The sequence below is a fragment of the Mirounga leonina genome, unplaced genomic scaffold (assembly GCF_011800145.1).
Source record: "Mirounga leonina isolate KUSES-001 unplaced genomic scaffold, KU_Mleo_1.0 Mir_376, whole genome shotgun sequence".
NCBI classification, from domain to species: Eukaryota; Metazoa; Chordata; class Mammalia; order Carnivora; family Phocidae; genus Mirounga; species Mirounga leonina.
Genome location: NW_023270718.1, coordinates 6,469,032 through 6,485,359, shown reverse-complemented (window position 1 = coordinate 6,485,359; position 16,328 = coordinate 6,469,032). Strand labels below are relative to the sequence as shown.

The 16,328-nt window shown below is 53.0% G+C and overlaps 1 protein-coding gene across 1 annotated transcript; it reads right to left on the bottom strand.

Annotated features, from left to right (window-relative positions):
• Positions 1 to 25: 25 nt before the first annotated feature.
• Positions 26 to 4,748, bottom strand: LOC117998308 (cytoplasmic tRNA 2-thiolation protein 1). Its single transcript, XM_034987066.1, has 3 exons — positions 4,323 to 4,748; positions 2,376 to 2,920; positions 26 to 735 (listed from the first exon to the last, which is right to left on the bottom strand). Exons 2-3 carry the CDS (start codon positions 2,881 to 2,883, stop codon positions 170 to 172), a joined length of 1,074 nt encoding a protein of 357 aa, XP_034842957.1. The 5' UTR covers positions 2,884 to 2,920; positions 4,323 to 4,748; the 3' UTR covers positions 26 to 169.
• Positions 4,749 to 16,328: the final 11,580 nt, after the last annotated feature.

Here is a 16,328-nt window from a genome sequence, read left to right as displayed (position 1 = left end):
CTCCCGGCCCCCAGCCCCTCCTCCCTCAGACCTCGGAGTCCTGGCCCCCAGCCCGCCAGGCCCTCCTCCCTCAGACCCAGGAGTCCCGGCCTCAGCTTCTGCGGGGTCACCGGGAACCGGTCCCGTCCGTCCCCCTCCCAACCTCACCCCGAAGCCCGGGCGGAGGGGGTTATTCGCAGCGCTCCTTACAGGCCGCGCCGCACTCCGCGCCGGCGGGGCCGGGCGCAGAACCGGGGTCGCTGGGCGGCGGGGGTGGCGGCCCCTCCTCGTCGCGCGCCCCGCCGCCCTTGCCGATGGCCAGGCGGGGCCGGCCGCGCTGCAGGCCGTCCAGGAGGGCGCAGGCCTGGCAGAGCGCGCGGCTGGCCAGCGCCCCGCAGCGGGAGCAGGCGCTCGGGGGCGGCGGCCGCGCGGCCGGGGCCAGGGCCAGGCGCTCGGCCGAGTGCACCAGGTCCAGCGCCGCCGACGGCCGCGCCGCCTCCAGGAGCTTGAGCAGGTGGCGCGCGTGGCCGCGGAAGGCCTCGGGCGCGTAGACGCACTCCTCCGAGAAGTAGTCGAGGCGGCGGAAGTGCGCGTACAGCACCACCTCCTTCTGCGAGGCCAGCTGCAGGGGGCGGCAGCGCGGCAGTGCGCCCCCCTCGCCCCGCGAGCCCAGGCCCCCGCCCCGCGCCAGCCGGCCCGCGTCGCCCCGCAGGAAGTTCATGAGCACGGTCTCCGCCATGTCGTCGGCGTTGTGGCCTGGGGGAGAGAGGGAGAGCAGGTGAGGGGGGGGTGCCATCGGGGGGGGGCAGCCAGGACCCAGCCAGACGGGGAGGGGCCTGCAGAGTGGCACGCCGTGTGCGACCCGGCCATGGCGACCCCACCCCCAGGACCCAGAGAGAGATGGGGAGGGGATGGAGAGTGGCAGAGTAGGTGACCAGGCCTTGGAGACCTCACACCCCAGACCCTGTGGGGCAGCCAGGACCCAGAGAGATGCAGAGGGCGTGTGGGGAACAGCAGGGAGGGCCACACAGGGCCACGGAGATCCCTGGGCACCACGGGACAGCCAGGTGGAGGCTGGAGGTGGTCACAGTGAGAAACAAGAGGGGAACACACACAGGTTCCCGGGAAGCAACGCGGGGTGCCCTCATTTGCCCCCCACTTATGGCCAACCAGGCCCTGGGCTAGTTGCCTTTTCCCGAAGGTAGTAACAGCGCTTTACACCACAAGTACCATTTCAGTCTCAGAAGTGCGCTTCCTACTGCACAGAAGTCAAAAGGGCATTTAACGGTTAATGGCGATTCTCAAGCGAGCTCTTGCCTCAGCGCCTCTGGGAATGCAGGTCACCACGTTTAGAAAGACCAGGGAGGAGGTTAGGGAATATTTACGCAACAATCACCCTAAAAACATAAGCTGAATCTCTACTTATCCTGCATCTTGTCATCTTATACTCGAGTCTGTAGAGTCCAGATAGTAAAACACTGGTCTTCTTAGGGCCTCTCCAATTGGCCGTACCAACCCTCCTCAGGGCCTTTGTATAAGCTGTTTCCTCTGCTCAGAACCCGACCCTCCGTCCGACCTTCACTGGTTACTTGGGTGGCCTTCAGGTCTTGGCTCACTCTGGAAATGCTTCCTAACCCTACTCTTCTCCCTTCACTGGGTGCTCCTGCTATAAACGGGCAAAGTGTGGTTTTCGTTAGAATAACCTTCTCAGGTTATAACCATGCACGTGAGAGAAGAGCAGGAACAGAGACTGTCTTGTGTGTCCTCACGATGGCAAACATTTCTGTAATGTGTACTGTTGCCAGGCTCCGGTCTCAGTGCCTCACACATAACTCATCTAATTCCCAGCAACCCTGGGACCTCGGTCTTACTAATAAGCCCATTTTACAGAAGAGGCAACTGAGGTTAGGTATTGCTCTGGGCTGCGTAGCTTGTATCTGGTACACAGTAAATGGTCGAGAATTATGTGTGCAAGTCACGACCGGGAGAGAATAAGGGTCAGCAGAGAGGAGAGGCCGACAGAGAAAAGCAGTCCAAAGACCGCTGCGCTTCAGACTACAGTTGGCTTCTGACGGTGGTACCACTTCACTCGCCTCCTTTCGTGAGGGGAGGCACAAAGGACGTCGTTCTTTAAAAGGCAGGGAACCACAGCCCCCGGAGAGGACCCCTCCACCCCTCTAGCGGCCAGCGTGATGGCAGGGACTCCGAAGCGCGCAGCGCCCGTCCCAGGCACGCACGCGTTCTGCGCCCTGCACCTGCCGCCGGCATGCGCGCCCCTTCTCCTCGCGGGCAGCCCGCACCCAGGCGCCCGCAGCGGCTCCCTCCCCCTGCTCGGGCCGGGCCCCGGCCCTCTAGGTGCCGGCCCCTCGGCCCTCGGCGGCGGTGCCTGCGCTCACCGGTCACGATGTGCGTGGCTCCCACGAGGCGCGCCCCTTCCTCCAGCGCGCGGCGCCGCAGCACCCCGCAGAAGGTGCAGCAGGCGCGGCTGCGGCCCGAGCCGGCCGTGCTGCGGGCCACGGCGTCCATCGTCCAGCCCCCGAAGAGCTCTGCGTAGGCCACGACGGTGAGCGGGAGGTCCCAGCGCGCCGCCTGGCGCCGCACGGCCGCCAGCGCCGCGTCGCGGTAGCCGCCGATGCCCTCGTCCACGGCCACCAGGCGCAGCGCGACGCCCAGGCGCGGCGCCAGTTCGCGCAGCACGTGCGCCAGCACCGTGGAGTCCTTGCCGCCCGAGGCGCCCACGGCCACCACCGCGCCGGGCGGCAGCAGGCGGCCCGCCAGCACCGTGTGCAGCACCTCGGCCTCGAAGGCGCTGCAGAAGCAGGCCCCGCACAGCGCTTGGCCGGAGCGCGGGCGGCGGAGGGCAGCGCGCGCCGCGTGGCAGGAGGCGCACTGCGGGGCGGGCATCGCGGGCTGCGGGCGGGCCGGGAGGAGCTGGCTTCTCCTGGGCGGGGAGAGAAGGGAGGCAGGTTACAGACGGATTCCGGTTTGCGGGGGTCGTTGCCTCCAGGGAGGTGGCCTGGATAGCACTGAGTACACCCGTTGCCTGGAATACTCTCCCGGCACTTGTGCAAGCTTGGCACCTTCAAGTCTCAGCTTAAGCGTTCATTATTCATTCGTCCATTCAACAGGTATCCATTCATTGCCTCCCATCTACGCAACATGCGTTAGGCACTGGGACAGCAGTGATCAAAATAGGAAGGGTTGCAAGGAGGAGCAAACCCATGGATAAGTAAATAACCAAGATACTTTACAAATATAAAGAGTAATATGAAGTAATTATCCTCTGAGCTGAGGCCAGAACGACAAGAAGGAGTCAGGCATTAGATCAGGGTGGGCAGAATGTTCCAAGACAAATGCAAAGACCTGAAGGGCAGGGCCTATGTTCAGTTGTTTGGAAAGTGAGTTATGGCTGGGGGGGGGGGGGGGGGGGGGCAGAGGATCCAGGGCTTGGAGGTTGGCAGGGTGAGGAGTTTGGATTTTATTCTGAATGAGATGGCAACCATTGGATGGTTGTAAGCTGTGGAGTGACAGGATCTGATTTATATTTTAACAAGATCCCTCCCGCTGCTGCGTGTGAATAGAGGGTGGAGAGTGGCGAGAGCTGACCAGTAAGGAGGCTCCTGCAATGATCAGATGGACAATAATGTGGCTTAGGGCTGAGCAGAAGCAGTGGAGGCAGAGAGAAGTGGTCAGATTCTGGATCTCTTCTGGAAATAGAGCAGGTGGGTCTCACACAAGACTTGGTTGAGCGAGGCAGTAGGTGAAAGAAGCTGAGAGGACGGACAACTTCAAGCTTCAACTTCTGGCTTCTGCAGTTGGAAGGACAGTGGGACCATTTCGTGGGGAGGAGGTGGGGAAGTAGGAAGAACAGGCAAATACTGTGAGATCACGGCGTAGGTTTAGGCCAGAGAATCTTTAATTTTGTTTGGGCATGGTAAATTTTGAGGTCCTTTGCTCTGGAAGTCTTTCCTGAACCCTGGCCTGGGTCTGGCGCCTCCTCTGGGCTCCCACGGCCGCCTGACGCCCCCTACGCCAGCCCTGATCACTCTAGGTTGTACCCAGGACAGAGGAGGGTGCGTTGGAACCGCCCTCAGGTTGGGGGGTGGACACTAGAAGGAGTCAGAACAGAGGCAGATCCTAAAGCAGATCAGCAGGGACACCAGCTGCTTAGGGCACTCCAGCCCCGCGCGTCGCCAGAGACCGTTGGGGGATCACGGAGAGGAGTGCCGTATCTCCAGGGATGCCTACCGGAATGCGTGGGAGAGTAATATACAGACCCTCAACTCCTACACGGGAGTACGACAAAGGGCCAGGATCGGCGCGCCGAGGAAGGGAGCACTCACCTGAGTAGAACCCGCGCAGGAAAGTCCAGGCTCCGAGAAAACGCGGAAGCGGGCGAAGGGACTACGACTCCCAGAAGGCTTTGGGTTTACCCGCCGACGACTCCCAGATGCCCGTGGTGCGGTTTGGCCGGAAGCGCCTAGTGCTCCGGGACCAGCTGCGCCCACACCCAGAGAGCCTCGCAGTGACGTCACGCGCTCCGCCCACGGCTCCCAGAGTGCTCCAGGCCAGACCGGCGCGTCTTTTGTTTGCGCTTGCGCAGAAGCAGGTGGGGCGTCTGGTTTGTAAGGGCAACCTCGCGCTGCGCACTTTATTCTAAAAAAGGAATGGATGCTTTTTAGGTTTTCTGCCCTTGTGGGAGTATGATAGGATTTGGGGTGCGAGTGGGGAGTTGTCGGGGTGGGGGGAGAAAGGAATAGGGGTGCGCAAGGGAGAGGCCGCGCGTGCGCTGCGCAGATTGCAGGGATTGGGCCGCGTTGCCGGGACACGGGTGGGCTTTTACGCGCACCCCGCGGGAGTGGGAGTGGGAGTGGGTGCGCGCCCGCGCGGGGAGCCACGGCCGTCGGGCTTGGGGGTTGTGCGTGCGCGGAGCCGGCAGGAGCGGTTTGCGCTTCTCCACGCGCGCGCCGGGCTCGGGGAGTGACCCGGGTGAGCAGTTACGCACCCGTGTGGCTCGGTGACAAGTGCGCGCCCCTCCAGCCTTGTGGGGTTGAAGCCAGAGCTCGGGGTGGAGGGCAGGTGAGACCCATGAGATGGAAGGTTCCCAGGGTTCGGGTGCATTCTCCCAAGAGTCAGCCAGAGCCCGGCGCCCCTCATTCGCTTTCCAGCCCCCAAATTGCCTTCTCTCCTGCGTGTTATATTCCGAGATTCTCTTGTCTCTACCCCTGGGAGGCCCTTGATAGGGAGGATTGAGAGTGAAGGGTGATGGGGGACGTTTGAGCGTCTGAAGCTGTCAAGAGGGTTGCACCCGGGTCATCGGGCTCATACTTGAGTGATTTCCTGAGTCTTCCTGTGTTGCAGGTCCTGCCCTGGGGCCCTGGGGGACATAGGAGTGTCAGGCGTGGCTGGGGAGATAAGGACGATGAAGCTTGATGTGGAGGGACAAGATGTCCGGGGCTGCAGGGACCCAGACGTTACAAGTGCTGCGAGCCAGGACATGAGGGAAAGATCAGCACTTACTGAGCTATTGGACGTACTCTGCATTTCCAGGCAGCATGTCCGATTCCTCCTCTGTAAAGTGGGGGTTATAACAGAATCTGCCGCATAGACTGTTTGTGAAGATAAATGAGGTAATATGGAAACTGTTCACCAAGCGGTAAACTTGCATTATTTTCATCCCATTTAGTTTTCATAACCAGGGATGGCTTTCCTTTCGTGACCAGGCCTAATTTTTCTTTTAAAGCAAGGAGTGGGGTGAGAGTTTCCAAACCTCAGGCAACCTACTGATAGTCTGTAAGTCATTTCTCAGTTTGGGGGTGGTTTTGTACCTCAGAGGACATTGGGCACTCCCTGGAGACATTTTTGGTTGTCACAACAAGGAAGCAGGGGAAGGTGTGACTAGTGTTTGGTAGGTAGAGGCTGGGGATGCTGCCGAACATAATGTGTACAGGATGGCCTCTCATTGTAAAGAATTACCCGGTTCAAAACAACGGTGCCAAGGCTGAGGAACCCTGGCCTAAGTGGTGTTCTGCTGTGAGGTACATTGGTTTTCTCACCCAAAAACTAGTGTGCAAATTCAGGTGTTTCTGTGTTGGTTTTAGTCTCCTACTTTGCAAGTTTCTTTCACTAAATATTTGAGCAGATCTCAACACCACCCACATACTTTCAGCTGAGAAATTGATAAAAAGGTTTACCTCAAACTGGACATCATTGACAAAAAGAGGATGTGAAAGCCAGCCTGCCAGTTGACTCCCTATGCCATTTGCTTAGTTGTGTGACCTTGAGTACGTGATGAAAACTTTCTGTGCTTGAGTGTCCTCATCTGTCCAGTGGGGATGATAATAGCATTGTTGGGTTAAAGAATTAAATGAGTTAAACTATGTAAAGCGTTAAGACCAATGCTCGGGGCTTAGTAAATGCTTGGGGCTGGGGCGTTCTGGTTCCTTAGGTCACTTCCCTGGGGCAGCAGTAATTGGTAGTGTTGAGAACTGGACCAGTCCCTGTAGCCCTCAGTGGCCACATTCACCAGCAAGCTGGCACGGTTTGGGCAGAAGTTCCTTATGGATGCTTTGCAAAAATTTTATGTTTTGTTTGTTGCAACATATTAATATTCCAGTGGAAAAGACTGTAAGTTGGTGTCGGGGACTTCTGGAGAGGGAGAAGACTGTAGCTTCTCATCACTTGCAGGGTAAGGTTGAATCCCTCAACCTGGTGTTTGCAACCAAGCCCCTGATGACTTTTCAGCCTCCTGAGCCTCTGGCAGGTCCCACACAATTGCCAGTGAAGTAACTTAGTTCTGTCAGGTGTTTGCACATGCCGTCCTCTCTTCCTGCAGACTCTCCCTCCCTCACTCCTCCTCACCACACTGATTCCTATTTCTCATCCAGGTAGCCATGTGGATGTACTTCCTCTAGGAAACCTACAGGACCCGTCCTCCCTTGCACTGCATTAACGAGCCACCTCTGGGCTCCCACAGCCCCTGGTCCCTCACTTTGTCAGAGGCCCTGTCACCTGAGCTGCCCCTAGCTTACCCCTCCTTTCTTGTCTCCCACGCTTATTTGCACCCCAGTGAGCACAGAGCCTAGGCAGGAAGCTTGCCATGTGGTATGGTGGTTAAGGACAGAAGCAGCTTGGTTAAGATCCTGGGATTACCATCCTGGTTGTGTCACTGTGGACAACTGACATTTTCTCACCTGTAAGATAGAAATAATAATAGTCCAGCCCTCATGATGAGAGCAGTGGTTCTCAACCTGGGATGACTGTGACCCCCAGAGGACATTTGGCAGAGACATTTTTGGTTGTCACAACTGGGATAGGGCGAGACTGGCATCCAGCAGTGTTACAAACCTCTAACACACAGGACAGCCCCTCTAGCAAAGAACTAACATGCCCAAAATGTCAGTAGTGCTGAGGCTGAGAAGAGAGAACACTTGATGGGTGCTTACAACAGCTCTTGGGCCATAGTAAGTGCTCTGAAGACGTGAGCTACCATTACTACCTCCACTTAATGCACACCAAGCTCTCAGGTGCATGCATCTCTCTTTGCCTAGAATGCCTTTCCCTCCCTTGTCGGGGTTGAATGCGTACTTACCCTTCAGGATCTGCCCAGAATGCTACCTCTTTGGGGAAACCTCCCTGAGCTCTACCACCATATCTCCCAAGACACCCCCAACCAGACAATGGGTTAGAGTTCAATTAAGGTCAGGACTCCCTTTGTGGGTTATATTAGTTTATAAAACCTAAAAGCTTAATGTTGGTTTAGATTAGGGGAAATTATTAAGAAATGTTTTTAAATATGATTTGCTGTGGGGGCAGCTGGCTGGCTCAGTCTCAGAAGAGCATGTGACTTTTGATCTTGGGGTTATAGGTTTGAGCCCCATGTTTGATATAGAGATTATGTTAAAAAAAAAAAAGAAATCTTTTGTTTTGTTTGTCACCACACAATACATCATTAGTTTTTGATGTAGTGATCCATGATTCGTTGTTTGCGTATAACACCCAGTGCTCCATGCAGTACGTGCCCTCTTTAATACCCATCACTGGGCCAACCCATCCCCACACCCGCTCCCCTCTAAAACCCTCAGTTTCTCAGAGTCCATAGTCTCTCCTGGTTCATCTCTCCCTCTGATTTCCCCCCCTTCATTTTTCCCTTCCTTCTCCTAATGTCCTCCATGCTATTCCTTATGTTCCACAAATAAGTGAAACCATATATAATTGACTTTCTCGGCTTGACTTATTTCACTTAGCATAATCTCCTCCAGTCCCATCCATGTTGATGTAGAAGTTGGGTATTCATCCTTTCTGATGGCTGAGTAATGTTCCATTGTATATATGGACCACATCTTCTTTATCCATTCGTCTGTTGAAGGGCATCTCGGCTCTTTCCACAGTTTGGCTATTGCGGACATTGCTGCTATGAACATTGGGGTGCATGTGCCCCTTCTTTTCACTACATCTGTGTCTTTGGGGTAAATACCTAGGAGTGCAATTGCTGGGTCATAGGGTAGCTCTATTTTTAATTTTTTGAGGAACCTCCACACTTTTCCGAAGTGGCTGTACCAACTTGCATTCCCACCAACAGTGTAAGAGGGTTCCCCTTTCTCGACAACCTCTCCAATATTTGTTGTTTCTTGCCTTGTCAATTTTTGCCATTCTAACTGGTGTAAGGTGGTATCTCAATGTGTTTTTTTTTTTTTTTTAAGATTTTATTTATTTGACAGACACAGCGAGAAAGGGAACACAAGCAGAGGGAGTGGGAGAGGGAGAAGCAGGCTTCCCGCTGAGCAGGGAGCCCGATGCGGGTCTCGATCCCAGGACCCTGGGATCATGACCTGAGCCGAAGGCAGACGCTTAACGACGGAGCCACCCAGGTGCCCCTCAGTGTGGTTTTGATTTGAATTTCCCTGAGGGCTAAGATTCGCTGTGGGAAGAATAGGAACTAGCAAAATTGTCTGAATCATCAGGAGAATTAAGAAAAAAGTTATGTGCTGTACACACAGGACCCACATCTAATAAGTAAAGACTCAAAAGTGTGAACATAAGAGGGGAGAAAAAGATATACCAGGAAAACAGCACAAAGAAGTCTTAAGTTCAGCTACAATCACCGAAAAGATTTTCGAGTCAAAAAGCACTATGAGTAATAGAGTGTCATCACAAATGAAGAAGGAATCACCAGGATGACAAAACAATTCTAAACTTGGATGTACCTAACAACACAGTCTCCAAAGAAATAAAGCCAAAGTGAGCAGGATGAGGAGAAGAAATGGACACATTCTAGAAGCACTGTGACATTTTAATATATCTTTCTCAGCAATTCATCAAGCAGACAAAAAACTAAAGCTATGGAAAATTTCAACAAGACCCCTGGCAGGGGCACCTGGGTGGCTTAGTTGTTAAGCATCTGCCTTTGGCTCAGGTCATGATACCAGGGTCCTGGGATCGAGCCCTGTATTGGGCTCCCTGCTCGGCAGGAAGCCTGCTTCTCCCTCTCCCACTCCCCCTGCTTGTATTCCCTCTCTCGCTGTATCTCTTTCTGTCAAATAAATAAATAAAATCTTAAAAAAAAAAAAAAGACCCCTGACAAGCTTGAAGTAATGGTCTGAAGAGCTGATGATGTGAGAATACAGGTTTTTTCCAGGCACATAGGAGATCAGTACAGATGTCCGAAGTGTGACTCTTCAGTATGGTGCCCACTAGCTGTGTGTGGCTAATGAACTGTGTCTAGTCTGAATAGAGCCGTGTGGTAAACATAAAATACCAGATCAGAAGACTTTACGTGAAAAAAAGAATGTAAAGTAATCTCTCAAGTAATTTTTTACCTTGATTACATGTTGAAATCAGTATTTTTGCTATATTGGGTTAAGTGTAATATTAAAATTAATTGGCACCTGTTTATTTTTACCTTATAAACATGACTAATAGAAATGTAAAATTATGTCTGTGACTTGCATTATACTGGACAGCCTTGCTTCAGACCATGAGAACATCTCAGCAAATTGCAAGGTCATCCTGCCCCACTCCCCAGGACAACGGGACCTTAACCAAGAAGCTTAGTACATGTACTTCTGATCCAATGAGTGAATTTTCCCATTTGCTTTTATGACTTAGGAAATTATTAAAACAATTTTTCATACATCTTGGAACCAGTTAAGACAGAAGGGGTCTGAGTGTGTATGTATATATTTGTGTATTATAGTAATTCTAAAACACTTCTGTTTGGGAGGCCCAAAAACATTGTGAAAAATTTTATATCCTCACCTCATCTTAAATTGGCATCTGACAATTTTCAACATTAAGGGGTTTTTTTTGTTGTTACTCAGAGGTGAAGATGTTATATGTTTTCCAAGGTGACATGAGATGAGGACTGGCTGTTAATGGAATAATTATTTTATGACATGCCTCAAATAGGCTTTAAGTACCTAAGAGAAAAATGCATACCAATTCTAATGGGGACCATTAATTTTTACCTGGATATTTTATTCAGTATAACTTGAAAAAATTTCCCCTGAAAACATTTCAGTTGAATTTTTAAAAAAGAATTAGTTCTACTAAACTGTCATGCTTTCGTTGTTGTTTTTTAAGATTTTACTTATTTGACAGAGAGTGAGAGAGGGAACACAAGCAGGGAGATTGTGAGAGGGAGAAGCAGGCTTCCTGCTGAACAGGGAGCCCGATGCGGGGCTCGATCCCAGGACCCTGGGATCATGACCTGAGCCGAAGGCAGACGCTTAATGGCTGAGCCACCCAGGCGCCCCAGCTTTGGTTGTTCTGAATACAGAACATCCCAACATGAACCAAGTGTCATCTTAAATGACTAGAATAGAAATACACTTCCATGCGGGGAGTTGTGTGTATACACCCCACTTGGAAGACCTCTGCTAGATAAAACAGGTTCTATATCCCGGGAACCCGCCAGGAGGGAGGGGCCATGCTCTAGGGGGATCCAGGGAGTCCAGACTCCTGTGGGAGACTCTGGGTATCCCAGGTCATGGTAGACTCTTAAGGGTTATACACGCACCACACAGCAGCGGAACAAAGCTTGCTTTCCCCAAATGAAAATATAACTTATTAAATGAGACTTGGATACATGTCACTTGGGAAATGTGGGTGTACTAACTTGAATCATGTCATATGCATGGGAGTTGCTGTTAGTGTAAGACGTCAGATTTTTTTTTTCTTGAAATCTTATGTAACTTTGGGAAATGATACGCAGTTGATTTATCATACCTGGTTCACCTTTCAACAGCAGTGAACTGGACTCTTCAATTTTTTGAGGAAGCAACAGGAACACTTATACTCCCACACCTACAGTCACATGATTATGCTGCCAATTTTTTTTTTAAATCATTGTTCGTAATTAAATTTTCTCCCCCAGGAGGCCAAATGACGGTAGCACTGTGTCTTAAGTCATAACCCCTGTATTCGCAATAGGGATTAATTATAAAATGAGGAGTCAGGGCGCCTGGGTGGCTCAGTTGGTTAAGCGACTGCCTTCGGCTCTGGTCATGATCCTGGAGTCCCGGGATCGAGTCCCGCATGGGGCTCCCTGCTCGGCGGGGAGCCTGCTTCTCCCTCTGACCCTCCCCCCTCTCATGTGCTCTCTCTCATTCTCTCTGTCTCAAATAAATAAATAAAATCTTTAAAAAATAAATAAATAAAATGAGGAGTCAGAACATAATCGCTTGCTGCTGTCCACAAAATCCTGTCACGTTTCCTATGGAGTCGGAGGGGTCGTTTTTACTCGGCTCCCTGGGAGATAGACCACACTTTCAATAGCAGACTTCCCTGTCCTGCAGGAGGAGGAGGAAGTCTGGAGATGTGGGCCTGGGTGTCCTAACACTGGGTGATGTGTGTCCAACACCCTCCCTTTGTTGGTGGCCCCACGGAAACCACCAGATGCAGCCGACTCCTGCGTGAAGAACCATGCTCCTGAGCACATATACACCGTGGAAGACTCCTTGCTCCTCCAAGCTCGCCGACCCCCTGCCTAGGAAGGGGGAGAAGAGTCACCATCGAGGCTCCGTTGGCCCCCCCAGCTGTTGACAGAGCAGCTGGGCACTGGGCAGTGTGGCAGGACTCAGGCGCGGTCCACACCCGCAGCATTCACCGCTGGGAAATGGGGATCAGTATGAGCCCTGCTGTTTTCAGCGAATACATTCATAAATTGCTGGGCCAACTCTACCAGTATGTTTCAAAGACTGGTGTTGGTCCCAAAGGGCAGCACCGAGTCCAGCTGAGGCCCCTGAGGCATACTGGACAATCAGTTGTCTTCTGTGTGTAGACGGGGTGCGTTTCCACCATACGTGGGGGTTTCTTCTCATTTTGATTAAAGGAGGGGCGTCTGCATTTGGAGTGCCACTCCAAAGTCTGCTTGGTGTTCTATGAAACAGCACTCCTCTGTATGCTGTCTTTCCAGCTGAAAAGCGAAGAGGAATTCTGCCAGCAGGTAGTTCTTCCTTATTCCTCTCCCGCAACAGAGAATTTGCTACTGACCCTGGATTCTTGTTTCCATGCTCCAAAATTGAAGGATTTTCTGTCCCCGATCACATTCTATCTGGTACCACATTTGAGATTCAGTACGGAGCCTGCTTCTGTAATGAGATAATCTTCTGGTTCATCTAAAAATATGCTCGCCGATTTAGCGAGAAGGACACCAACGTTGTGTATGACCGTTCAGTGCCCTTTGACTCCCCCTGCCCACCTGAGGGCCTTTGCACCTGCTGTTTCCTCTGCCCAGCCTCTATCCATTTCTTTACTCTCCATCCATTTCCTCCTCCACCGCATTTGATGTATAGGTTTTTATTTTTCTCTGAAATGACCTGTTTTCTTGTCTGTCTTTCCCACCAGAATGTGGGTTTCCCGGGGGTAGAGGTTTTTGTTGATTTTGCTTGTGGCAGCTTCGTTGATTCCCACAATGATCCTGGCACAGGAGTGATGCTTAGTAACTAGAGATGAACAAGCACTCAGCCCTTGTGCTGGGTGATGCTGGGGACCCAGGGCTGCCCCACTCCCAGGCTGGTGAAGGAAGGAGATCTGGACACGGATCATTCTTGGTCTGGTGGCCAGAGCAGTGACAGCTGAGATACGGGGGACAAGGAGGGCTGAGGCAGAGAGGGGAGGATGTGGAGAAGGCTCCCTGGCGAGGAGAACTTGCGGTGGCTGAGGACGAGCAGGAGTGTATCAGGTGGTGAATCATTCATTCACTCACTCATTCATTATTCATTTCCTGGGCCCTCCTGCCCTGGGAAATGCCAAGGACCCAGAGATGAGTCAGTCCTGAACCCTGTTCTCTGCAAGCTCCTACTCTGATGGGGGTGGTTGACAGGATGGTCACAATCCAGGATGATCAAACTGGCGGAGGTAGATACAGAGGCTGCATAAGCCTCTAGGGGCTACTTGGCGCCATTAAAGGGAAGAGAAGGGCACCCAGAATAAACAGGAGTCAGGTAGGTCCCTTTCATACAGGATGCTGGAGATACGAGCAGACCGGGCACAGCCTGGAATAATCTGGAGCCAGGTTGCATTGCACACTGTGTGTCCTAGTGCGGTAACCCAGTGAGCTCGATCCCACTGTAGTCCCCATTACAGATGAGGACACTGAGCCTTACCGAGATTGAGTCACTCACCCAGGGAAGCAACCAGCTAGGGTCCACTGTGACCATGGGGTTCGGAGGGGACCAGCTGGAAGAGATGAGGCTGGAGATGTGCCCAAGGCAGGTTCTTCATGCAGGTGGCACAGCTTGAGTGGCCTCGCCATTCTCTCACCTTGCCCCACCCTCCAGTGTGCAAAGCCAGTCATGGAGGGGTGGGTGCAGGCCCCTGCGACTGAGCTACATGGGGTAAAAGTGAGGGGTTTGCAAAACGGGAAGAATGACCTTCTGTTTCCTTTCCCAGAATGGAACAGCTTAGGGGGCTCCTGTTACTATTTCTGGGGGTACAGCTGCTGCTTATGGGGGCATTCCTCTACCAGAACCACAACCGCCACAGCCTCGCCTCCTTCTTGCACATCCTGATACGGGACGGGCCAACGGTGGGAGAAGAGTTGCCCCTTTTGGTCTCAGTCTCCTCTGCAGGGACCTCTTCCCAGGATGTGTATGCCAACCTCAGCCAGATCCACTCTGTGGACGTTAGTGAAGAGCACCTGCCCAGCTGCCCCCTCATTTCACCCTACATCAGTAAACTTGTGGGGGCATCCTACACCCCCAACCCTGTGTCAGGCTTTGGGGAGCTAGCAGGACTCCCTGGGGAAGCAGAAGGCATGGGCCTGGTGGCTGGGGGTGATGGAGAGCATGTGCTGGTTATCTGTGACTGCATCATAATGAACCACCCCAGAAATTAGTGTCTCTAAACAGTCATCAATTCTCAATGTGTATCTGGGTTGGGAGTTGGGGAAGGGTCCCACTGGGCAGTTGTGGTCCAGGTTTTTCACGCCGTTGCAGTGAGATGTGGCTAGAGCTAAAACAGCAGTGGGTAGAAGCACCCCGTTCTCTCCCCACAATCTCAGAGGGTCCAAGTAGCCCCTCCAGTGGGCTCGTTTGGGCTTCCTCACAGCATGGCGGCCTGAGCACTTACACGGAAACCACAAGCTTCAGGCGCAAGTGTTCACATAAACCAGGCAGAAGCCACGATCTAGTCTCAAAAGCCATGTAGTGTCATTTCTGACATACCCCACTCGTTGTAACTGTCATAAAAGCCCACCCAATTTTAAGGGGCGGGGACATAGACTCACCTCTCCTTGGGAGGAGCATCAAAGTCACATTGTAAGAAGGGCATGTTGAGTCAGAGATACTGTGGTGGCGTCTTTGGAAAAATTACGGTCTGCCACGGAGAGGGGGAGGAGCCACAGCTGGAGCTGGGTGGGTGGGCGGTGGAGCCCTCAGTGAGAGGAACTGGAAGGAGCAGTCTGAGGTGTAGGGAGAGCGGGTGGCCTGAGGACCACCCCAGGAGAGACACCCTTAAAACAACAGGAAGTTTTCTCCCACAGCTCTGGAAGCCAGAAGTCCAAAATCAGGGTGTCGGCAGGGTTGATTCCTTCTGGATGCTCTGAGAGAGAAACCGTCCTACGCCTCTCTCCTAGCTTCTGGTGGTTGCTGGCAATCCTTGGCTTTCCTTGGCTTGTAGGCACGTCACTTTGATTTCTGCCTCCACGGCCGCCTTGTCTCTGGGTCTTCACGTGATCTTATAAGGACACCAGTCGTTGCATTTAGGGCCCACCCTCATCCAATACTTCTACATTCTCACCATCTACATCTGCGCAGACCCTGTTTCCAAATAAGGTCACACGCTGAAGTGCTAGTGGATGTGGTTTTGGGGGGTGGACATGATTGAACCCAGTGCAGCTGGGTTGTGGGGTTTCTGGGGCAGATCCCTGACAATCCCCGGTGTCTGCCTCTCTCAGATGGCCCCCTGAGGGTGACGATCCCAGAGAACTTGACGATGGAGCAGGTGCTGGAAAAGAACCCACAGGTGGAGCTGGGAGGCCAGTACTGGCCGCCTGACTGCTGGACACGGCACCACACGGCAGTTGTGGTGCCCTACTATGCACAAGACCAGCACCTGCGGCATCTCTCTTCCACCTGCTCCCGTTCCTGCAGCGCCAGCAACTGCACTATGCCGTCTACGTGGTGAACCAGGTGCAGCCGGAATGGGGAGGGCCAGAGGCAAGAAGGCAGAGGGGTCTGAGCGCGGCTGTGGAGAGTTGAGGCTGAAGTCGTCAGTCTCTGAGCTGACAGCATTTGGGCCAGAGAGTATCCAGGGGGTGGGGGGCTGGGTTTATGAGGCAAGAAGAACTTGAACTGGGGGGAAATCATAGCTGGGGCTGTAGGTTGGGTCTAGACTGGCTGAGTCTGGGATCGGCTCAAATGGCTGTCTGGAAGACTCAGGCCCGCTGGGTCTGGGCCTCCCTGAGACCAGGGCTGGCCGGGTTGGGCAATGAAGCTAAGCAGTAATTTAAAGCACTAGGTTTGGAGTCCTTTGGAGGCTTGTTTGACTCTCAGTGTTGCCCATTACAACCTGTGTGGTCAGAGTGTGGGACCGATCATCCATCCATCCATCCATCCACCCATCACATTGTCACTCAGTATAACTATGTATAAACTTTGGGAACTCTGTGCCACTCTTTTCTCATTCATGAGGCAGGGATGATAATAACCCCTCCATCATCGGGTTGTAGGAAGCATTCATTGAGTTGATGACTAAAGCAATGAGGTCAAGGTACTCAGTAAGTGATAGTGCTAATGATGAGTGATGATGGTTTTGCTGGTGATGATTAAAGTGCTGCTGGTGCCAGGGGTGAGGATGGTGATGGTGGTGAGGATGATGTTGACAGCAGTGATGGAGGCGAGGTGGCG